We start from the raw sequence: 25,387 nt of genomic DNA, 5'->3' as shown, positions 1-25,387 counted from the left end.
GTGCACCAATTGAAGAATCCTTTGAAATATAGATTTGAATTTTTACTGAGTACTGTGGTTCTCCCCACATACGTTTCCCCTTTGGCCAAATTGTGGGGAGCTACAGAGAAGAAGTAATGCATCAAGGTGAAAAATGGCCACCAATATTTAATGGTCAATGGAGGCAGGAAATCCTCCCTCAGAGTTGACAAACCCCTTGGGGCTCAGTACCTCTCCAATCCCTGCAACACCACCTGGGGTAGCATCTACCCCCATTGCCCTTTATGCCCTCAATGTCAAAATTTGCCCCTCTATACCCACTCTCCATGGCTGCTTTTAGTGCCTATACTATTTTCTACCAAACTATAAGTACTCATGTCCCCAGCCCACCACCTTTTGTTCTTTATACATCCAAGCCAACTCATCCAGTATCCAAATTGGGCAGACCTCAGGAACCTGCCTGAGATTGAGTTAAATAAAGTTCTCAGAAGCTATTATTGCCCTCACAATATATACTTAATATAAACTCTTACCAAAAAAACCCATTCAAAACAATAAAATCCTTAATAAAAAAAAACTCATAGCTATTTTTCATCAACCTGTTTGAACAGTTTACAATGCACCTTATAGGACTTGACCTGGAACTTCTTGCTTGAAGGTAAGAGCACTATAACTGTGCCACATATTTATAACACCACATTAAAGACAGCTAATCCCTTAATGAGCACACTGAGCTAAGAGTCTACAGGTGGAAATAATCAAACTTTACAAACACTATAATAATGTACAGAACAACCTTGAGACGAACGAGATGGGTCGGGTGTATTTTGTTTGGATAACTGATCTGATAGTAAACAAGGAAGCATTTATTGGACTTTGAGATCTTGTTTGGATAATCCAAAATTCGGATAATTGATGTTCAGATAACCGAGGTTGTTCTGTAGTTGTGATACTATAAGACCTTTTTTCAAATTCATAAATCCTTTCCAGGCAAAAATTGATAGAGTATCTTCATTCTGCATTGTTAAGAAGGCCACTGCCTTCCATACACCAATCATGTGCAAACAAATGCCCTTGACATGCCCACCCATCCAGTGCAAATGATGGGTGACAGATATGGGGGCAAGAGTATTCCTGTATTCGTCAGTGCATTTTGATTTGTGGTGCAGTACCTTTGTGTGATTGTCTTTAATGGGAGAGAATAAAATATATTCATCGCAATTACAAAGACTACTAATATATTTTATGCACAATTGAACCTTTTGAAGAGCAAAGCCCAATTGCTGGCCAAATAAATGTGGGAAAGGGAAAAATGCTGGAATGAAACATTAGAGATGAGACCTAGAAGGCAATGTGAACTGGGAGAAGCAAAAAAGAGTGAAAAATGAATCATAAAGTTAGAGTTTCTATACATGGAAAAAGGTTGTTTGGTACATCTCTGCACATTGTTCATCAAGTATCTGTCTGCTGTAGTCCCATTTTCCTGCACTTGGCCTGTAGTCTTATATGGAGTTTCAATTGCTCATTTAAATATTTATTAAATGTCTTGAGGTTTCTATCTCTATGGGCCTTTAGGCCGTGACTTCCATATATCCACCACCCTCTGCTTTTTCATTTTACTCGTGAGACATGGGTGTCACTGGCTGGGTCAGCATTTATTGCCCTTCCCAGCTGCCTTTGAGAAGGTGGTGGTGAGCTGCCTTCTTGAAGCACTGTGGTGTAGATGTGGTGTAGATAGACTCATAATGCTGCTAAGGAGGAAATTCCAGGATTTTCACCTCTCAACAGTGAAGGAACAGCGATATATTTTCAGGATGGTGAGGGTAAACTTGCAAGTAATACCAAGGTGGACAGTGACAGCTTTGTTAAATATATAAAAAGGAAAAGAGAAACTGGACATAAGCCCTCTTAGAGAATGAGACTGGGAAATGATAATGCAGAACTAGGAAATGGCAGAGGAGTTACATACATTCTTTGAATCAGTCTTCAAAGTAGAAGATTCTAAAATTATGAAATATTCAAGATGCCAAAGGACAGGAAGTAAATAAAACAACTATTACCAGAGAAAAAGTGCTATGGACGTTAGTGGGGATACTAATAATAAGTCCACTAAGCCTGATGGGATATTAAAAGAAGTAACTACAGAGAAAGTGGTTGCAGTGGTAGTAATCTTCCTTAAATTCTGGAGAAGTCCCAGGGAATTGGAAAATTGTCAATGTAACACCATTATTAATAAAGAAAAAAAAGAACAGGTAACTATAGACAGTTAGCTTAATGCGTATTATTGGGAAAATGATAGAGTTTTTAATGAAGGATGTCAAAGCAGAGCATTTAAAAATGCATAGTCTGATCCAGCAGAGTTGGCCTTGCTTCATGAAGAGATTTTCAGAAGCATTTGATAAGATAACACACTAAGCTACTTAAAATAAGAGCCTATGATGTTTCACGCAGGTAGTATGGATAGATGATTGGCTAAGTGATATTAGATAGCAGATTGGGGGAAAATCGGCATTTTCAAGATCGCAACCGATCACTAGTGAAGTGCTACATGGATCAGTACTGGGGCCACAATTGTTTACAACATACATTAATGAGTTGGATGAGGAAAGTGAATACATTAAAGCCAAGATTGCAGATGGTAAGACAAGTGGTGAGGATAACGCAAAGAGTCTGCAGAGGGTTAGAAAGTGGGCAAAATCTTGGCAGATGGAATATAATGTGGAGAAAGGTGAGGTTATGCACTCTGGCAGGAAGAATAGCGGAGATGAATATTATTTAAATGCAGAAAGACTGAAGAAAGCTACAGAACGAAAGGATTTGTGAGTCCTCATCCATGAATCAGAAGGAGGAATAGGGAAGGCAAATGCAATGTTGGCTTTTTTCTTCAAAAGAAATGGAATATAAAAATAGGGAGGCTTTGCTAAAACTTTACAAGACACTCGTCAGACCACAGCTGGAATACTGTGAATAGTTCTGGGCCGCTTATCTAAAGAAAGAACCTGGCACTGGAGGGAGTACACAGTGGTTTCACTAAACTGATACTGGGTGTGGAATGACTGTCTTATATGGAGAGGTTGAATAGATTGGGCCTATTGGAATATGGAAAAATGAAGGTGACCTTATTGAAACAGACAAGATTCTGAGAGACCTTGACTGGGTAGATGTGAAAAGTTGTTTCACCTCCTGGGAGAGTCTAAGGTCAAAAGGCATAATCTCGAAATAAAAGGTTGCACATTTAGGACAGAGATGAGGAGGAATTTCTTTTGAGGCTTGCAAATCTGTGGAATTCCTTACCACGGAAATATGGGGCTGGTTATTAGGTATATACAAGGCTGCGATTGACTTTTAATCAGTAGGGAATTCAGGGATATGGGGAAAATACATGATAGTAAAGTTGGTTATCAGATTAGCCATGATCTCATTGAAAGTCTGAGCAGACTCGCTGGGCTGAATGGACTACATCTGCTCCTATATCTTATCGTGTTTATGAAGGGAAACTTGCAGATGGTGGTATTCCTGTGTATTTATTGCCTTGTCCCTTTTTGATGGAAGTGCTTGTGGGTTTGCAAAGTGGGTTCAGTAGTGCCTCAGGATCGTCGGTGATTTTCTGCAGTGCATCTTGGAGATGGCACACACTGCTGCTACCGAGCACCTGTGGTGGAGGGAGTGGATGTTTGTGGATGTGTTGTCAATCAAATGGGCAGCTTTGTCCCTTATAGTGTCAGGCTTCTTGAGCGCTGTTGGAACAGCACTCATCTAGGCAAGTGAAGAGTATTCCATCACACTTCTGAATTGTGCCTTGTAGATGGTGGGCAAACTTTGGGGAATCAGGTGGTGAATTACGTTCTGCAAGAATCCTAGCCTTTGACCTGTTCTTCTAGCCACTTTATTTATATGGCAAATCCGGTTAAGTTTCTGGTCAATGGTAATTCCCAGTATCTTGATAGTGGGGGAATTCAGTGACGATAACACCATTGAATGTCAAAGGCAGTGGTTCAATTTGCTCTTGTTGGTAATGGCCATTTCCTGGCCTATCTTTTCAGGCTCATCTCTTATTTCTAATCTGTGCGTTGCATTAGTATTTCTTCCTGCATGTAGTAATTAATATACTCACACTTCTTATTAATTCAAGGAACCCTGGTTAAGTTTAACAGTGAGCCCTCACCCCAGACAGGCAAAATGTTCAGATCTGACTGCATCAATCAGAGTCCAAAACTATTTCGATGAGTTTCAGTGATCCGATATGTTCCTGTTACCAAATACTTTTAGGAGAGGTGAATTAGCGAGTTTTACAGCAATCTGCTGGCAGAAATAGGAATCAAATTAAAGACAGTAATGAGCCACTTAGCTCCAGTTTCTTTGCCGCAAGTTATCTTTCTGACAGCACACAAGTTCCTGTCAGAGACGTGGTTCACCCAAAAATAAATGGAGGGAAGCTGCAAATACATTGAAACATTTATCTGTGGGCATCCTTTTCATTTGCAGAATTGGCTTTATTTCCTGACTTGCCATTTTAAAATCAGTAGGAAAATTATCACGTTATGCTTTAGAATCTGAGACTAGCTAGTACAGTCATTGTCATTTGATAAGAAGAAAGTAGGTTCTGATACTGAGTTAAAAAGGTATTCTCAGCACTATTTAGTATTCATAGTAATATAAGACAGTTTCCCTTTAAATACTGCACCCTTGCACTGGAAGTGCCACTCCTCTTCCGGTGCTATGTGACAGTCCTTGTCTGGATAACAAAATGACCAGTGTGTATGCATTTTGGAAAACGTTTGCATCATTCATTTTCAAACTGACCTAATTCTGAAACAGAATTTCAGTTCAGTGAATTATTCATTCAGCATCTTTGACTATAATATGACAGCTTGAATAAGTGGGCTGCTCTCAGTTTTATGCACATTTAGATAAATTGAAAAGTGTGTCATTTAATGGTTTTGCCATAGAGTACTATTCTAGCCTTTAACATAAATAAAAGAATTGATATTCTGCACAATCTTTAAAATCTACCCGGTTGTTGTTATTCTGTCAGCTGGCTTTATGGGAAAGCCCAATTAGCCTGTGGAATCTGAGGAACAGCAGGAATCGTGACCGTGACAACATGCCGTGGAGAAATTGAACAGAGAATCTGTCTCTACCAGGATTGTCCCAGTATTGTCAGGTAACTGAGGGGTAAAGCACCTCAATGTTGCTAACGGGAAGTTTGGATGGCCTCTGAGACCAGGTCAAAGGTCAACGTCTACTTTGACGTCACAAACATTGAATTACAATCACAGCTTCTGACAGGGAGCATCGTGGTGAAGTAAGGAGAGCAGATGATTATTCACATAAATCATAGACATTTTCAAGAAACATTTTCTCCCTCTTGTGGATTATTAGCACTTTCATCTGTGCTGAGGAGAAAAGCAGAAGATCTGAGTGATTCAGAGGTACACTGTTTCTGAACAGTGAGAACACATTTAATTTTCTGGATGTTATCGCTGCATAGTCTTGTTTGAAACCCATTCAGTGATTGATAAAAGGAGCATGGGTAAGCCGTTAGGCTTACACAGAATATTAGCAATGTAGACAAAGGTTGTTAATTGAGGGCTCAGGAGGAACAAGGAGAAAAAAAATGCTAAGAGACAGGAAAGCAAGTGGTGGAGATAGAGAATAATTGATTCTAGAGGGAAGAGTGGCAAGAGGCATAAAAGATTAAAGGAAAGATAACAGACAGATAAACAGAACAGCAACAGTGACAAAGATACAATAAGGAGGGGAGGAGAGTATGGGAGATTGACTGACTGGCTGGGAACAAGGGTGGCAGAGAGAGAGAGAGAGAGAGAGAGAGTGCAGTGAACAACCGGAGCTAAGTGGAGAGTGATGGGCTGTGCTCCTAGTATCCATGTTTCTCAAAGTGGAGTGATTTACTGCAGAGATTCGGATGAATCAAACTCCCCACATCAGACCACCACCATCTCCCAAGGCACAGCAACAGTCCATGGCTTCTTCATTAAAACAGATGCTGCTGAATCGCTGCCCTCTGTGTTGGCATACCAGAGTCGGGCAACACGCACCTCCTCCAGACGAGAGAAGAAAGAAAACAGCAACTGCACTGAAGCTGAGACCCAAACCAGCCATACTAGTGTTAAGGTAACAGACTTCGTTTATTCCTTTCACCTTTGTATATTCCAGCCATAGGCTCATGAGGCACTCTGTTGTGATATGTTTAGGATGGTGAATCCCCTGTCAAAAGAAAAACATCTGCTTCAATTTACATTTCAGCATTGCGTAATAATTAACATTAAAAACTAACTTCTGCATATCCAGCAGTATATACGATTGGGAGACATTCAATATATTTTTCAGTCATTGTTTTCATAAAATGTTATTGTTTTGCCTGTAAGGATAGTAATGTTGAGCTTATTCAATATAACTGCATGGTTATATTGAAAGTGGAGTGTTTTACTTTGAGACTTGAGGGAAGATTGAAAAAACTGGGTATTAAAAATGGAACAGATCAATTTCTTGCTCCATTCCCACATGGCAACAAGTTCTGTTCTGTTTCTCTGGTCGCTGTGTCTTTTACATTAATTATATGGGAATTTCAGAGTGCTTTTGACATATTTCTTTGGATTTTCTCCTATTCGTCTACTTGATTTTGGCAGTACATCCATTGTACCCCAGATATACAAACTGAGCTAGTTTAAAGTTTGGAAGTATTGCCACCACAATGAATGAAGTATAGAGGAGTTTCTAATTGAGAACTTGGATATACCAACAGAAGATCTACTGCAGTTCAGGAAAATCAGGACAGTATTTGCCTGGGAACAGAAATAACGACAGGTCCTGCCTACAGTTCTGAAGCCTGATAGATTATTCATTGTAGCAATGAATTGTAGCAGAGGTCAGTAGGTGAACTCCCATCTCCTTCACCTCAGTGGTTATAAGTTTGAGTGGTTTGCTCAATAGTTACAAAAACCTGTACGATGTTTTATCCGTTATAGGCAGGACATGTTGAGGACAATGTTTCATACTCAGGCCGCAATATCAATGTCGGCTCTAGATTTTCTCAATAACGAATGTCAGGTCTGCCAGAAACTGTACCTCCTTTATTCTACACTGGGCCATTAACATGCAAAAGCAAAATGCTGCAGATTTTGGACATCTGAACTGAAGCCAGACAATCCTCGAAATATTCAGCCGGTCAAACAGCATTTGTAGAGAGAGGAAAACCAAATGAATAGATGGAATCTTGTTGAGGAATCAGATTTGCGCTGTTTTTTTTAAAACAGGAAGGCCGACTTAGCTACAGGTCATCAGGCAGTGACAAGGACCACTAATGGGCCTTTCCTTGGAATCAAAACCCTAGGGAGCCCACTTACTGAGAGCTGATAGCCAAGCATAGATGGGCAGTTCCTATGCTCACCAGTGGCACTAGGGAGGCCAAAAGTAATAGACACGAGAGATCCTGGAGCAGCCTGTGGTAAATAGTAGTGGGGATGGAATTTGCAGGAAGAGTGGTGCGGGAGTGTAGGCGGCAACATCAGTGGAAATAGTTTTCAGCAGGATCCCCCTCCCAATAATCCGTAATCTGCTCGTCTGACCCACCCATAGTCCCACAAAAAAGGTGGGGGTGGGAAGCGACATATAATTGGCTGTAAAGATTCTGAATTAAGATCCCATTGCCATTCCAACTGTCCTACATCCTTTATTCCTCCCGCCAATTAATTCCAGACAGTGAGCACTGAGCAGATTCTTCCTGCGTGGAGGTTATTTGTTGCCACATGAACAACCTGCCATTTACCAATGGCAGGGATGCTGCTAGTTTGCTGGGGGCAAAGGCAGATTACTTTCCCCCTACTTGGGAAATGTTTGCTCAATAGAGGGACCTAAAGCCCTCCGTCTGCTTTTTGAACTGATGCCTCCTATCCAGATCACTAGTATTCCCTGATTGGCTCCAGTCCTCCAAACTTACTTGCCTTTTCCTCCAGGTCTCAAGGGACAATACTATGCCTGAGCTCCTGCTCCCTCCATTTCATTGGTTGACTATCTTCAAGAGTAGAATTTTCTTCATGAAGACACAGTTGAACTGACCTGATTGGCATGAGGTTGGGTCGGGGCACCTGGAATGGCCCTGTGTGAATTGCTGCCAGCTCTCCAGCCAGGGGATGCATCCATTACTGGACTGTTAAATTCCTCCTGTTAATGTTCTTCTCTCTACAGATGCTGTCTGACCTGTTGAGTGTTTCCTGCATTTTCTCTTTTTATTCCTTCTTCACTTTTCAAATTTGTCTGTGTCAGAACAATTTCAAAAGGATTCTGTTACCTGCAAACTGTTTTGAGACATCCTGAGGTCATGAAAGGTTTGATGTAAATGATATAATAATTTCTTGGTCATTGGGCGGCACAGTGGCTCAGTGGTTAGCACTGCTGCCTCACAGCACCAGGGTCCCAGCTTCGATTCCAGTTTCGGGTGACCGTCTATGTGGAGTTTGCACATTCTCCCAGTGTCTGCGTGGGTTTCCTCCGGGTTCTCCGGTTTCCTCCCACAGTCCAAAGATGTGCAGTTTAGGTGGATTAGCCATGCTAAATTGTCCATACTGTTAGGAGTGTTAGTCAGCAGGAAATGGGTCTGGGGTGGGTTAGTCTTCGGAGGGTCAGTGTGGACTTGTTCAGCTGAAGGGCCTGTTTCCACATTGTAGGGAATCTAATCTAATTTCCAATAGAAGTTCGGTAACCCATTTTCAACCAGACGTCTTATGCTTACACTTCTGACATCATCAATGAAATGCTGACATAAGTGTACCTCCCAGTGTTAAAGACCAACTCCTGCAGCCTTCTGTCCTGACACTGGAAATCTTACCTGGATCGGCAGCACTGGTGCAATCCCAGTGTAACTTCAACATCACACCTCATAGATGTCTTGAGTGCTCTGGATCAAATGTGAACATATAACGGTCTACTTTAAGTTTATCCAACCTTTTGAATTGTTCCAGGTTCATGGTTAAACATTTCCTGATAGAAAATAACCAAGAAAACTAATTGAACGCTGACATTTACATCTACAGGACTAGAGTACCAGGATGCCGAAATCAAGTTGAATCAAACAAAACCCTGGTTAGAGCTCACTTGGAATACTGTGAGCAGATCTGGACACATCTTAGGAATGATATATTGGCCTTTGAGGGAGTACAACGTAGGTTTACAAGAATGATAGTTGGACTTCAGAGGTTAAGTTATGGGGAGAGATTATACAAATTAGGCCTATTTTTTCTGAACTTTAGAAGGTTAAAGGAATGGTCTGATTGAAGTCTTCAAGATATTGACAGGAAAAGATAGAGTAGATAAAGATAAATTATTCCCACTGGGTGGGGTTTCTAGAACTAGGGGCATACTCTGTGAATTAGGGTGAGACCATTTAGGAGAGATGTTAGGAAGCAATTCTTCAGTCAGAATCCTCAAGATTTGGAACTTTCATCTACAGACAGCAGTGGATGCTAGATCAGTTGTTGATTTTAAGTCTGAGGTAGATTCTTTTTATTAAACAGAAGTATTAAGGGATAGGGGTCAAAGGCAGGTATGTAGAGTTAGGCTACAGATCAACCATGATCTCGTTGAACAGGTTTGAGGGCTAAATAGCCTACTCCTTTTCCTATGTTCCTGATGAGAGTAGTTAAGCTATGTGTGACAGTAGTTCAATCCCAGCTGCTGTATTCCCCAGCCTACTTCAGACAATTCTTTCTTTGTACATCTGTAACTCTCCTTATTTAAGTTGAGGACTCTGTTTTGAGCACCCTGGATGACAATGCGGATAGATATTAAGGTAAAGAAGGAATTATGACAAATGTCAGGGAGATAATACCAGTTGGGAACCAAAAGCAATGCAGAAGATTTAGTGGAGAATAAAAAAAGTATTAGAGAAGTAAATCAGAGTTATGAGAAATGACCAGCAGCCAACATAAAGTGAAATTCCAAAGTCTTCGTAAAAGCATTAAAATAGTAAGAAATGACCAATGAGACATCGAGCCTAATAGGGACCAAGGTGGGTTTGGAGGCAAGGGGATTGGCAGAGGGATTAAACGATACTTTGAATATGTCTTTACCCAGACGGAAGATGCTTCCCAGGCCCTAGTGTCAGAGAAAGAAACTCTGTCATTAGAAGGATTTAACAATGATAATGAAGAGATGTTGTCTATACTGTTATTGCTTAGGCTTGACAAGACACTGGGACCCCAGATGAGATGCATTCAAAAATTATGAAGAAAGTGAATTGAAATAGGAGGGGCACTGGCCATAAATCTGTCAATCTTCCATAGACTTGGGACATGTCAGAACACAGGAGAGTTGCAAACATCACACCCTTGTTCAAAAAAAGTTTGTAAAGATAGGCCAAGCAATTATAGACCAGTCAATTTGGCTTCTGGAAGCAATTATTCAGGATAGAATTGGAAATTACAGAAGGAAGAGCCATCATGGATTTCTAAAAGGGAAATCATTTTTAACTAATTTGCTAGAGTTTTTGCAGAGGCAACAGAGAAAGTCGATAAGGTAAATTCTGTACATGGATATCTGGAAAGTGGTTGCTGCATACCATCCAACAAACTTCTGAGAAAAGTTAGTTTGTGGAATAAAAGGGATGGTAGCAATACAGATATAAATGAGTAGGGTGATAAGAAATAAAATAATGGTGAATGGATACTTTGTAGGTTGGATGATGGCTTGCAGTGGAGTTCCTCAGGAGTTGGTAGAAGAATTTGTATTTCCTGATATATATTCTAATGGTGTGCAGAGGTCAAATTCAAAGTTTGCAGATGACATTAAACTTTGTAAACCGTGGGGAGAACAGTGTTGAACTTCAAAGGAGATTGACAAGTTAGCAGGCTAGATTGAAACGTAGCATATGAAGTTCATTTTGGTAGGAAGAATGCAGACAAATAAATACACAATATGTGATACAGTTCAAAGGGGGCTCGAGCAGAGGGACCATTGTACTCTCTCATTGAAGGGAGCAGTTCATAAAGCATACATTGTTTTTGGCTTTACTAATAAGAGCATAGAGTATAAGAGTGAAGAGGAAATGTTGAACTTGGGATAAGAATATTGTTAGACCTCAGTTGGAGTATTTTCCTATAAGCCCAGAACTGTATACAATGTGCGAGGTTATGGAGATGGCAAATGGAGTTCAATGTAGCTAAATATGAGGTGATGCACTTTGGGAAGAATAACAGGAAGGCAGAGCACTGGGTCAAAGGAAAGATTCTTGGTAGTGTGGATGTGCAGGGGGATCTTGGAGTCCATGTACATAGATCCCCTTAGGTGCCACCTAGGTTGAAAGTGCTGTTAAGAAGGCATACGGTGTGTTAGGTTTTATTCATAGAGGGATTGAGTTCAGGAGCTGCAATATCATGCTGCAACTATAGAAAACGCTAGTGCAACCACACTTGGAATATTGTGTACAGTTCTGGTCACCATATTTCAGGAAGGATGTGGAAACATTGGAAAAGGTGCAGAGGAGATTTATCAGGATGTTGCCTGGTCTGGAGGGAAGGTCTTATGAGGAAAGGCAGAGAGACTTGTGTCTGTTCTCACTGGAGAGAAGAAGGCTAAGAGGGGATTTGATAGAGACATACAAGCTGATCAGAGGATTAGTTAGGGTAGGCAGTGAAAGTCTTTTTCCTCGGATGGTGGCGGCAGCTTGTACGAGGGGGCATAACTACAGATTGAGGGGTGATAGATTTAAGACAGATGTTAGAGGCAGGTTCTTTACGCAGAGAGTGGTAAGGGCGTGGAATGCCCTACCTGCCAATGTAGTCACCTCAGCTACATTAGGGAGATTTAAACAATCGTTAGATAAGCACATGGATGATGATGGGGTCGTGTAGAGAGACAAGCTGACAATAGTTCATAGGTCAGCGCAACATCGAGGGCCAAAGAGCCTGTTCTGTGCTGTATTTTCTATGTTCTGTGGTTCTAAAGGCAGAAGAATGGCACTAAATAATAATGCTTATTTGCAGAGATGATGGGCCTCTGTCTGTGCTATGATTCTGTGATTGTTTGAAGTAAACAAAATGTAGTAACAGGGCATGCATCTAATTTCCTCTAATTTCTCCAGCCACTGCAAGGGCCTTATGCACAGCACACCATATGTGGAGCATCTCTGGCCATGCAGCTTAGAGGGACATTGGCAGGCACTAGGATTAGGAATATTGTTCATGTAGAGTGTAACTGAGATCATTGATTGATTGGAGGAAACAATGTTTCCACCTTGTAATTTTTATGTAAGCCTCTGGTCAAAAATATGAATAGATTTAATTAATCAAAAAGATAATGAGCGGAAGTTTATGAAAATTCCTTTAGTTATGTAGGAACTGGATTAGACCACACTTGAGTTACTGTATGCATTTTTGGTTTCCTTATCTCAGGAAAGATATTATTGTCAGAATGACATCACTCCAGAGAGAGTGAAGCAGAGGCTCATCAGACTGATTCCCAAGATGGTAGGATGGACCGACAAGACAAAATTGGGCAAAATGGGTCTATATTCTCCAGAGTTTTCAAGAGTGAGAGGTGATCTCATTGAAACTCATAAAATACTTAAATTGGCAGGATAGGTGCAGGTACGATGTTTCACCTGGTTAGGGAGTCTAAAACCACCTCTTTTAAAAAAATGAGTTATCCCACTTAGGTCAGAGATAAGGAGAAATCTTTGGAATTCTCTACCACAAGCTCAGTCTTTAAAGTCTGACCAAGCTGGAGATTGATAGATTTCTGATTACTAATGTAGTCAAGCAGGAGGCTGTAAGAACAGAGCAAGCCAGGCAATATCAGGGGGTGGAGAAGTCAAGGTTTCGGTTGCAACCCTTCTTCAGGACCGATTACTACTGTCATGCAGGGTTTTTTACATTCATTCATGGGATGCGAGCATCATTGGTTGGGACAGCAGTTATTGCCCATCCCTAGCTGCCCTTGAGAATTTGCTGGTTAGCTATGCTCTTGGATCGCTGGTGTCCATTTGCTGTAGGTAAACTTGTGATGCCATTAGGGAGCATTTTGACTCAGCAAGCTGAAGGAACAATGATATATTTCCAAATCAGGATGGTGAGTCCCTTGGAGGGGAATGTACATGGGTGCATTTATGTGTTCTTTCACTGCCTGTAAACTTTTTGTTACCTTTTGAACTAATATGTTTTGTTATCATTATTTTGTTTCTATTAAATTTTGTTTTATCTGCTTTGGCCACAATCCTGGCCCAGCTAGACCCATAACTGTGAGTCACCTGGTTACATTTTGGTTTAACAGGAAACCTAGCTTGGTTCGCTTGATGGATCGTGCAATCTGACCCAAACATTTGCCAGTACCACTTAAGGAACACTAACATGTAGCTAAATGTCTCCTGTGAGAAACAGGAGCTCTGTTTCATGGGACACTGGCACCACTACCAGAACATGACGGAGCTGTCCAATGAGGTGGACAACTCCAGAAGCAGAATTGAGCCAGTGATTTAGTGGAAAGATTAGGAAGGTGGCAAAATCTTTAACAAGTAAAAGCAAGAGGATGCACCTGTATAAAAACAGAAAATGCTGGAAATACTCAGCTGGTCAGGCAGCGTCCATAGAGAAACAGAGTTTATGTTTTGGGTCAATAACCTACACTGAAACACCAGCAGTAATTTGCTTTTGTAAAGAGAAATTTCCATGAGAGATAAAACAAACCTAAATAGCAATGTAACAAGAAGGGAAAGTATCAAACAGACTGAATCAAAGAGACTTATAATCAGACGGGAAATATATAGTTAAGTAGTTAGTGAATTTTGAGAAGATTGGTACCTCAGGTTGAGGTTCTGGATGTAGGGTTGCTTGCTGAGCTAGAAGGTTCATTTTCAGATGTTTCACCACCATTCTAGGTAATATCATCTGTGAGCCTCTGGATGAAGCACTGGTGATATGGCCCGCTTTCAATTCACCACAAAAACTCATGATCCACTCTCACTAATCTCCTTACATACAGATGAGGAAAGACACCAGTTCGACTGGCACAACACATCCATCCTAGGACAAGCCAAACAAAGATACGCACTGGAATTCCTAGAAGCATAGCATTCCAACCGGAACTCTATCAAAAAACACATTGACTTGGATCCTATTTACCACCCCCCTGAGAAAAAGAACAGGAAATGACATCACCATAGGAAATTACGTTGCCACAATAAATGACATCACCTACCCAAGGAAACCTAAACACATAAATAGAAAGCGGGCCTTACCATCAGTGCTTCATCTGAAGCCTCACTGATGATGTTACCTAGTATGGTGATGAAATGTCTGAAAACGAACCTTTCAGCTCAGTTGTTATAAACATGTTAGAAGGTGATTAAAAATGAAATGAGAGGAACTTCTATTGAAAGTGCGTGAAAATGTCTTTGCAATAATGAACACTGTTCATAAGTAAACTGATGGCGATTGAACCGTTAGCCAAAACTAGCAGAAGGGACTCTGAAATAGTAGCACCAAAGGTGGGAATGGGGGAGCATAAGATCACCCTATATGCTGATGATGTCCTTCTATTCTTGGCCAATCTGGAGAAGTCTATTCCCCGACTGATCCAAACAATTAATTCATCTGGCAGTTTCTCGGGTTATAGGATCAAATTCATAAAATAGGAAGTTATGCCAGTAGGGGGATTAGTGGAGGTGCCTAACTTGAAGGGTGAAATACAATTCCCATTTAGATGGTCGCCAAAAGGTTTGTTGTATTTGGGAATTTTTATTACCCCTTCTTTCCACCAGCTGTATAAGGCTAACTATGGACAATTAGTAGAGAGGATAAAACAGGATTTGCAGCCGGGGAGGGGGGTGGGGGGTACCATAATCATGCTGGGCCGAATAGCCCTGATTAAGATGAATGTCCTTCCTTGACTGCTATACCCCATTTACCCTGTTGGTAGGAGCCCATGGATTTAAACCTTGGACAGTGGAATCTGGCTTTAAGATAAGCTGGACATCGGAGTGCGTCTGGGAAATTTAACAAACAATGAAATTCACAACTGATCTTGGAGGAACTGTTTGGGTGAAGTTCACAGCACAGAAGCAGATAAGTGTATTGTTTTTAAGTATGGCCTATAGAAAGTCTGCAGTAGTGAGTAGAGTGGGTTCTTTCTTGATTATATGTTTTTTGAAATATGTCTCTTGATTAAACTTAAAATATAAGCCATAACTACTAATTTAACCAGGGGCAGTGTTTTGTAGAGGACTAAGACGGTGTTATTTTCTGGGTCTGTAGATTGTGAAGGAGCAAAAATGGCCTTTAGTAGAGTGATATGTACTTCTTGTCAGATGTGGGAGATCATAGAGAGTTTAAGGGTTACTGCAGATTATGTCTGCAATAAATGCTGTTGGTTGCGAATCTTATCATATTGAATGGATCGGTTGGAGAGAGAGTTAGAAGCAATGAGGAATTTGCAATAACAACAGTATATGATGGATGTCAGTTATAGGAAGGGGGGGGGGAAGTCTCAGATACAGTCACATAGAGGGAGAACTCCAGGAAAGGTAAGAGAGGTAGGCACTGAGTGCTGGAGCCTTTTGTGGATATACCCATTTCAAAAAAGTATGCTGTTTTGGAAAATGTAGGGGGTGATGGATTCCCAGGGAACATAGCATGAACAGCCAAGCTTCTGGTATTGAGACTGGCTCTAATGCAACGAGGGGTACGTCGGGTTCCAAAAGATCAATTGTGTTAGGGGACTGTCCAGTCTGAGGTACAGGCAGACGTCTCTGTGGCCAGCAGCGAAAAATCAGAATGGTGTGTTACTTCCCTGGTGCCAGGATCAAGGATGTCTTAGACAGGGTACAGAATGTTCTCAAGGGGGAGAGGGGCCAGCAGGAGGTCATTGTCCACATTGGAACCAACAATATAGGAAAGGAAAAGGTGGAGATTCTGAAGGGAGATTACAGAGAGTTAGGCCGGAATTTAAAAAGGAGGTCCTCGAGTGTAGTAATATCTGGGTTACTCCTGGTGCTGTGAGATAGTGAGGGCAGGAATAGGAGGATAGAGCAAATGAATGCATGGCTGAGGATCTGGTATATGGGAAAAGGATTCACATTTTTGCATCATTGGAATTTCTTTCGGGGTAGAAGTGACCTGTACAAGAAGGACAGATTGCACCTAAATTGGAGGGGGACTAATATACTGGTAGGAAGATTTGCTAGAGCTGCTCAGGAGAATTTAAACTAGTAAGGTGGGGGTGTGGGGTAGATTTGGGACCCAGGGAGATAGTGAGGAAAGAGATCAATCTGAGACTGGTACAGTTGAGAACAGAAGTGAGTCAAACAGTCAGGGCAGGCAGGGACAAGGTAAGACTAATAAATTAAACTGCATTTATTTCAATACAAGGGGCCTAATGGGGAAGGCAGATGAACTCAGGGCATGGTCAGGAACATGGGACTGGGATATCACAGCAATTACAGAAACATGGCTCAGGGATGGGCAGGACTGGCAGCTTAATGTTCCAGGATACAAATGCTACAGGAAGGATAGAAAGGGAGGCAAGAGAGGGGGGGAATGGCATTTTTGATAAGCGATAGCATTACAGCTGTACTGAGGGATGATATTCCTAAATACATCCAGGGAAGTTATTTGGTTGGAACTGAGAAATAAGAAAGGGATAATCACCTTATTGGGGTTGTATTATAGACCCCCTAATAGTCAGAAGGAAATTGAGAAACAAACTTGTAAGGAGATCTCAGCTATTTGTAAGAATAATAGGGTAGTTATGGTAGGGATTTTAACTTTCCAAACATAGACTGGGACTGCCATAGTGTTAAGGCTTTAGATGGAGAAGAATTTAATAAGTGTGTACAAGAAAATTTTCTGATTCGGCAGATGTTCGGCAGGTAAATGGAGACTGGAAAATGGGAAGCCTTCAGAAATGAGGTAACGAGAATCCAGAGAAAGTATATTCCTGTTAGGGTGAAAGGAAAGGCTGGTAGGTATAGGGAATGTTGGATGACTAAAGAAATTGAAGGTTTGGTTATGAAAAAAGAAGGAAGCATATATCAGGTATAGACAGGATGGATTGAGTGAATCCTTAGAAGAGTATAAAGGCAGTAGGAGTATACTTAAGAGGGAAATCAGGAGGGCAAAAAGGGGACATGAGATAGCTTTGGCAAATAGAGTTAAGGAGAATCCAAAGGGTTTTTACAAATACATTAAGGACAAAAGGGTAACTAGGGAGAGAATAAGGCCCCCTCAAAGATCAGCTGGGCAGAGGGGAATTTTCGATATGGCTAGGAAGAACTGTTTGTTTAGTGTATGGATTCTTCTGTGGATGAAGAACAGTAGAGGTCCTTTGCAGGAGTGTGAGAGTGTTGTCCTGAGCTGGGGTAGGGCTAATTGCAGGGAATGTAGCTAGCGGCGCATGGCTGCAAGCATGGAGCGGAGGATCCGGAGGAAGGTCTGTTGCTGGAGGCTTCGGATTTGTTGTAGGTTCTGGTTGTCCTGGTTGGGTCTGAACATAGTCCGGAGTCCGTGCGGGGTCAGTCGGTTCTGTAGGCAGGTGCTGAGGAAGGAGATGTGGCTGTGATAGCGAGTCTGCTTGAGAACGTTGGTAGCGAGTCTGTTTGAAACGTGGTAGTGAGTCTGTTTGAGAACGTGGTCATTGTACACATTGGAACCAATGATATAGGAAAGGAAAAGGTGGAGATTCTGAAGGGAGATTACAGAGAGTTAGGCAGGAATTTAAAAAGGAGGTCCTCGAGTGTAGTAATATCTGGATTACTCCTGGTGCTATGAGACAGTGAGGGCAGGAATAGGAGGATAGAGCAGATGAATGCATGGCTGAGGATCTGGTGTATGGGAGAAGGATTCACATTTTTGCATCATCGGAATAGGAAGATTCCTGAAGAAGGGCTCATGCCCGAAACGTCGATTCTCCTGCTGCTTGGATGCTGCCTGATCTGCTGCGCTTTTCCAGCAACACATTTTCAGCCCCTCAAAGATCAGCAAGGTGGCCTTTGTGTGGAGCCACAGAAAACGGGGGAGATACTAAATGAGTATTTTGCATCAGTATTTACTGTGGAAAAGTATATGGAAGACATAGACTTTAGGGAAATAGATGGTGACATCTTGAAAAATGTCCATATATTACAGAGGGGGGAGTGCTGGATGTTATAAAATGCATAAAGGTGGGTAAATCCCCAGGACCTGATCATGTGTATCCTAGAGCTCTGTGGGAAACTAGAGAAGAGATTGCTGGGCCCCTTGCTGAGATACTTGTATCATCAATAATCATAGGTGAGGTGCCGGAAGACTGGAGGTTGGCTAACGTGCCACTCTTTAAGAAGGGTGGTAAGGACAAGCCAGGGAACTATAGGGCAGTGAACCTGAAGTCGGTGGTGGGTAAATTGTTGGAGGTAATTCTGAGGGACAGGATGTACATGTATTTGAAAAGGCAAGGACTGATTAGGGATAGTCAACATGGCTTTGTGCATGGGAAATAATATCTCACGAACTTGATTGAGTTTTTGAAGAAGTAACAATGAGGATTGATGAGGGCAGAGTGGTAGATGTGATCTATATGGACTTCAGTAAGGCGTTCAACAAGGTTCCCCATGGGAGACTGGTTAGCAATGTTAGATCTCACAGAATACAGGGAGAACTCGCCATTTGGATACTGAACTGGCTCAAAGGTAGAAGACAGAGAGTGGTGGTGGAGGGTTGTTTTTCAGACTGGAGGCCTGTGACCAGTGGAGTGCCACAAGGATCGGTGCTGGGTCCTTTACTTTTTGTACAGGACATAAATGGTTTGGTTGTGAACATGGGAGATACAGTTAGTAAGTTTGCAGATGACGCCAAAATTGGAGGTATAGTGGGCAGCGAAGAAGGTTACCTCAGATTACAACAGGATCTTGACAGATGGGCAAATGGGCTGATAAGTGACAGATGGAATTTAATTCAGATAAATGTGAGGTGCTGCATTTTGGGAAAGCAAATCTTAGCAGGACTTATATACTTAATGGTATGGTCATAGAGAGTGTTGCTGAACAAAGAGACTTAGGAGTGCAAGTTCATAGCTCCTTGAAAGTGGAGTCACAGGTAGATAGGATAGTGAAGAAGGCGTTTTGTATGCTATCTTTTATTGGCCAGACTATTGAGTGCAGGAGTTGGGAGGTCATGTTGCGGCTGTACAGGACATTGGTTTGGCCACTGTTGGAATATTGCATGCAATCCTGGTCTCCTTCCTATCGGAAAGATATTATGAAACCTGAAAGGGTTCAGAAACGATTCCCTAGGATGTTGCCAGGTTTGGAGGATTTGAGCTATGGGGAGAGACTGAACAGGCTGGGGCTGTTTTCCATTGAGCGTTGGAGGCTGAGGGGTGACCATATAGAGGTTTACAAAATTATGAGGGGCACGGATAGGATGAATAGACAAAGCCTTTTCCCTGGGGTAGGGGAGTCCAGAACTAGAGGGCATAGGTTTAGGGCGAGAGGGGAAGGATATAAAAGAGACCTAAGGGGCAACCTTTTCACACAGAGGATAGTACGTGTATGGAATGAGCTGCCAGAGGACGTGGTGGAGGCTGGTACAATTGCAACATTTAAATGGCTTTTGGATGGGTATATGAATAGGAAGGGTTTGGAGGGATATGGGCCGGGTGCTGGCAGGTGGGACTAGATTGGGTTGGATATCTGGTCGGCATGGACGGTTTGGACTGAAGGATCTGTTTCCATGCTATACATCTCTATGACACTATGACATGGGAGAACAGGGGAATTTTATGTTTGGGCGATTTATTCGAGGGAGACGTCATTGAGTCGGTTAAGTCATATGTATGGATTGTCCAATAGGGACCTTTTTGGATACTTCCAGATCAGGGACTATATTCAGAGGAAGACCACGCTCTTGGCCCAATGTTATAAATCAGACACGGTGAAAAGAATACTCTGGTGTACGAGTACTCTTTCACTTAATACTTTATACCATTTACATAAAGGTATCCCTGGGGGATATGGAAGGACTTTGTAAGATGTGGAACTGAGAGTTAGGAGAGAATATTTTACCGGATATATGGGAAGACATGTGGGGGAATGTACGGACAATTTCAGTATGTGACAGAGCACAGGCTATGCAATTGAATATCTTACACAGGGCTCATATGGCACCAGAGAGGCTAACTAAGTTCAAGGGAGGAGCGTCATCAGGGTATCCCAAATGTAAAATTAATACAGGCACTCTCATACACTGCTACTGGTCATGTTGCAAGATCCAGAGATACTGGAGTGCTATAGTAAGGGAGTTAAAGGACATCCTGGGGCTTAAAATTAACATGGATCCTGTAATTCTTCTTTTGGATTGCCAAATTTGCACTCTCTGGGGGAACATGGGAAGAGATTGTGTAACATCCTTAGCCATTGCGCGAGGAAGAACATTCTACTGAATTGGACATCAGAAAAACCATCAGGTCTTATGGGGTGACGTAGGCTGGTGATGGAGCATCGCCCCCAAGATTGCCTCAAATATGGTGCACCACAAAACGGAAGAGTTTTATAGGACGTGGTGGCCCTTTTTAAATTATATTGATGCTGACTTGTTGGCAATATTAGACAGGGCCGTGATATAGCCTTGGGAATCTTTGTAGGTGCCTGTGGGGCCCCAAGAGGAGGAGACTGGAAAGAAAAGAATATGGGTACTGTAGATGGTGCTCCCAGGGATAGGAGCCTCAATGGAGGTGTAATGAGTAAGATGGAATAAAGTGGTGAGATATTATTTAATTTAAGTTATTTTAATGTAGTTTAAGTTAGTATTTATTTAATATGTTTGTAGTTTAGTTTTAGTTAAGTAGATATGTTTGTTTTGGTAGAATAGTGGATTGTTTATTAACAATGGTACAATGCTATGACCTTGTTTTTTGTACTACTTTTTTTCTGTTTTGATGGTGTTATTCTTTTTCTTTATATATAAATTTTTGTAAAAGATTTGAAAAGTTTTTCAATAAAAATACTTATTAAAAAAAAACAGTGCCTCGCAGCCAATCCCTGGAGTGTCAACTCTCAGTCTCTATTCCACAGTCACCAAAGCTGCAGCAAAGCTCATGACTCAATTGTTCTTCCTGCAATTCCATTATTGGTCTTGATCCACAGTTTGGAAATTCCTGGATTTGAAGATAAGAGGTAGTGCACTATAAGAGAGAGAGAGCAGGAAATAAAGGTTAAATGTTGTGGTCGATGTGGCAGCATTTGTAATTTAGCTCAAATAATGATCATTACTTTGGCCACTGATACATTAGCAATGTGCAACCTGAAATCAAAATTACTATTTCTAAATTTGTGAATGACACCAAATTGTGAAGCTCAGTCAGTACGAAGGACAACTGCAAGAAGACTAACAGAATGTGCATATAATTGACGATGATTTGTGAGGTGAGTGCGAGGTATTACATTGTGGTAAGAATACTAATGAGATCACATTATCAGGAAAATAAGAATTCATAATCTCTGCAGAAATATGAAGATATGGAAGTATAAATATACAAGTCATTAAAGTAACAACATAAATAAATATGGCTATAGATAAAGCTAGCCAACATTGGATTTATTTCTTGATGGCTAGAGTTGAAGAGGTGAAGTTACGCTAAATTTTGATTAGATCACACTTCTTGCATATAGTTCTGGTAGTCATTTTATACTGAAGAGATAGGGACAGAGGATAAGATGCAAAACTATTTACAGGCAAATACCAGAAGTGCAGGGTGATGTCCATTAATAAAGGATGAGCAGGCTGGGTCTCCTTTCTCTTGAAAAGATTAACACAGAGCTATTTAAAACTCTGAAGCCAAAGTATTTAGTATTCTAAATGGTTTTAATAGAATAGGCTCAGCATTCAGCACGTGTTGAAGATCACTGTTAGCAGTTGTTATATGATAATTGCAAGTAAATTAAATTGTCAATTCAGGAGGAACTTCTTTCCTAAAGTGGACCTTTCTACCATGTGGAATGTTTCAGACCAATACTACAGATACATTTAAGCGAAGGCTTGATTGATGCATGATTTGAGAAGAGAATAGAGAGTTATGCTGAGAGTTAACTGAGGAAACACACAAGAAAGCTTGAATGAAACATTAATGTTGTCTTGAATTGATTGTGCCAAATATCCTGTTCTGTTTCCAAGCTATATATACAAAATACTTCTAGTACATAAATGCAAAAAAAAAATTAGCCATGCAGTTGATGTTTGTGTGCTTGCCAATTTCTTAAACAATGTTGCTAGAAACATCTTTATGTGTGAAAAATTGCTGCCATTTTCCCTGCATAGCAGTTGTGAAATATGTCATTGTATACTGTTTTCAGTGTAAGTTGTTTTGTTTTTCGCTCATGAAATAAGGTTCGGAGTTTAGACTCCAAGTGTAAAGGCTCAGAATTCAGAGACTTTGCATTGATCCTTGAGGTACATTGCTGGATACCAGCCTCCCGTCACACAGCCTTCTACCGCCCTCAGCTCCTGCTACAAAGCTAATTTTGGATCCAGCTTGCCAAGTTACTCTGGATCCCATGTGCTTTTGCTTTGTTGATCAGTCTCCAGTGGGACTTTTGCTGAAGGCCTTCCTGAAATCCATATAAATTGCATCAATTACACTATTCTCATTTCTACACTTGGTCATCTCAAAAAGCTCAATCAAATTTGTTAGACATGACCTCTCTCTGACAAAGCTGGGCTGACTATCCCTGATCAAACCTTGCCTATCCTAGTGTAGAATTATTTCTGACTTTCAGAATGGTCTCCAATATAAGGATATGAAAGGGTACAGTTTCTCTACCACTGATGTGAGACTCACTGGACTGTAGTTCCCTGGTTTATCTCTGTCCCTTCTTGAAAATTGGAACCACAATAGCTATCCTCCTTCCTCTGGCATCTCCTCACTGGCCAGAGAGGAATTAAAAATTGGGCCAGAGTAATTTCTTCCATCTTCTCCCACAGCAGCCTGGGATACCACTCATCTGGACTTGGGAATTTTTCCACTTTTAAGCCTCCCAAAATCTCGTCACTAGTCAACGGGGAATTGACAAAAAAATTTGTAAGGAGATCTCAGTTATCTGTAGGAATAATAAGGTGGTTTTAACTTTCCAAACATAGACTGGGACTGCTATAGTGTTAAGGATTTAGATAGAGCAGAATTTGTCAAGTGTGTACAAAAAAGTTTCCGATTCAGCATGTAGATGTACCTACTGGAGAAGGTGCAAAACTTGACCTACTTTTAGGAAATAAGGCAGGGCAGGTGACTGAAGTGACAGTGGGGGAGCACTTTGGGGCCAGCGACCATAATTCTATTAGATTTAAAATAGTGATGGAAAAGGATAGACCAGATCTAAAAGTTGAAGTTCTAAATTGGAGGAAGGCCAATTTTGACGGTATTAGACAAGAACTTACAAAAGTTGATTGGGTGTGGATGTTCACAGTTTTAAGGATGGCTGGAAAATGGGAAACCTTCAAAAATGAGATAGCGAGAATCCAGAGAAAGTATATTCCTGTCAGGGTGTAGGCATTGCTGGATGACTCAAGTAATTGAGGTTTTTGTTAAAAAAAAGAACGAAGCATATGTAAGTATAGACAGCAGGGATCGAGTGAAACCTGAGAATTGTATAAAGGAAGTAGGAGTATACTTAAGAGGGCAATCAGGAGGGCAAAAAGGAGACATGAGATAGCTTTGACAAATAGAATTAAGGAGAATCCAAAGGGATTTGTAAATACATCAAGGACCCAAGGGAGAAAATAGAATCCCTAAAGATCAGCGAGGCAGCTTGTGTGGAACCAGAAGGAATGGAAGACATACTAAATGAGTATTTTGCATCGGTCATTTACTGTGGAGAAGGACATGGAACATACAGAATATGGGGAAATTGATGGTGACATCTTGAAAAATGTCCATATTACAGAGGAGGAAGTGCTGGATTTTATAAAATGCAAAAAGATAGATAAATCCCCAGGACCTGATCACGTGTATCCTAGAACTGTGTGGGAAGCTAGAGAAGTGATTGCTGGGCATCTTGCTGAGATATTTGTATTTTCGATAGTCACAGGTGAGGTGCTGGAAGACTGGAGGTTGGCTAACGTGGTGCCACTGTTCAAGAAGGGTGGTAAGGACAAGCCAGGGAACTATAGACAGTGAGCCTGACATCGGTGGTGAGCAAGTTGTTGGAGGGAATCCTGAGGGACAGGATGTACATGTATTTGGAAAGGCAAGAACGGATTATGGATAGTTGACTGAATTTTTTGAAGAAGTAACAAAGAGGATTGCTGAGGACAGAGTGGGTGGACATGCTCTGTGTGGACTTAGTAAGGCGCTCGACAAGGTTCCTCATGGTGGACTGTTTAGGTAGCATGGATAGGTACCTGGGACTTTGATGTTGTGGCCATTTCGGAGACATGGACCGAGCAGGGTGAGGAATGGCTGCTGCAGGTTCCAGGGTTTAGATCTTTCATTAAGAAAAGGCAGGGAGTAAAAGAGGAGGAGGCATTGCCTTGTTAGTCAAGGATCGTATAACGGTGGCTGAGAGAACTTTTGATGAGGACTCATCTACTGAGGTAGTCTGGGCTGAGGTTAGAAACAGGAGAGGAGCGGTCTCAGTGCTTGGAGTTTTTTATAGGCCTCCGCAGAGTTCCAGGGAGGTGGAAGAGAGGATTAGTAAAATTATTCTGGGTAGAAGTGAAAGGAACAGGCTGGTCATTATGGGGGATTCTAACTTCCCCAACACTGACTGGAAATGCTATAACTCTAGTATGTCGGATAGTTTTTGTCCAAGGTGTACAGCAGGGTTTCCTGACACAGTATGTTGAAGGGCCTACAAGAGGGAGGCCACATTGGATCTGGTGCTTGATAATGAACCAGGCCAGGTGTTTGATTTAGTTGTAGGTGAGCACTTTGGAGAGAGTCACCATAATTCAGTTACGTTTAGTTTAGCGATGGAAAAGGATAGGTACATACCACCGGGTCAAGAGTTATCGATGGGGCAAGGGCAATTATAATGCAATTAGGCAAGAATTAGGATGCATAGAATGGGGTAGCAAAATGCAGGGGATGCAGACAATGGAAATGTGAAGCTGGTTTAAGGAACAGATATTGCGTTTAGATTAGATTACATTACAGTGTGGAAACAGGCCCTTCGGCCCAACAAGTCCACACTGACCCGCCGAAGCGCAACCCACCCATACCCCTACATTTACCCCTTACCTAACACTACGGCCAATTTAGCATGGCCAATTCACCTGAGCTGCACATCTTTGGACTGTGGGAGGAAACCGGAGCACCCGGAGGAAACCCACGCAGGCACGGGGAGAATGTGCAAACTCCACACAGTCAGTCGCCTGAGGCGGGAATTGAACCCGAGTCTCTGGCACTGTGAGGCAACAGTGCTAACCACTGTGCCACC

General features: G+C 41.6%; 1 protein-coding gene across 5 annotated transcripts in view; it reads left to right on the top strand.

Moving 5' to 3' along the window:
- The window catches only part of pde8b (phosphodiesterase 8B), a 305,815-nt gene that overhangs the window by 47,050 nt on the left and 233,378 nt on the right, over positions 1-25,387 (top strand). For 2 of the 5 annotated variants that reach the window (XM_043707132.1, XM_043707123.1), the window contains exon 1: positions 4,778-6,114. The exons of the other annotated variants lie outside the window; for them this stretch is intronic. In XM_043707132.1, the coding sequence (XP_043563067.1) occupies positions 5,845-6,114 (270 nt within the window). In that variant the 5' untranslated portion in view covers positions 4,778-5,844. Of the gene's footprint in view, positions 1-4,777; positions 6,115-25,387 lie in introns of those variants that run through there. 5 annotated transcript variants of the gene reach the window in all.

Source organism: Chiloscyllium plagiosum, chromosome 2, assembly GCF_004010195.1.
Source record: "Chiloscyllium plagiosum isolate BGI_BamShark_2017 chromosome 2, ASM401019v2, whole genome shotgun sequence".
NCBI lineage: Eukaryota > Metazoa > Chordata > Chondrichthyes > Orectolobiformes > Hemiscylliidae > Chiloscyllium > Chiloscyllium plagiosum.
Note: the sequence above shows the minus strand (reverse complement) of the source record. Positions and strands in the feature narration are given on the sequence as shown.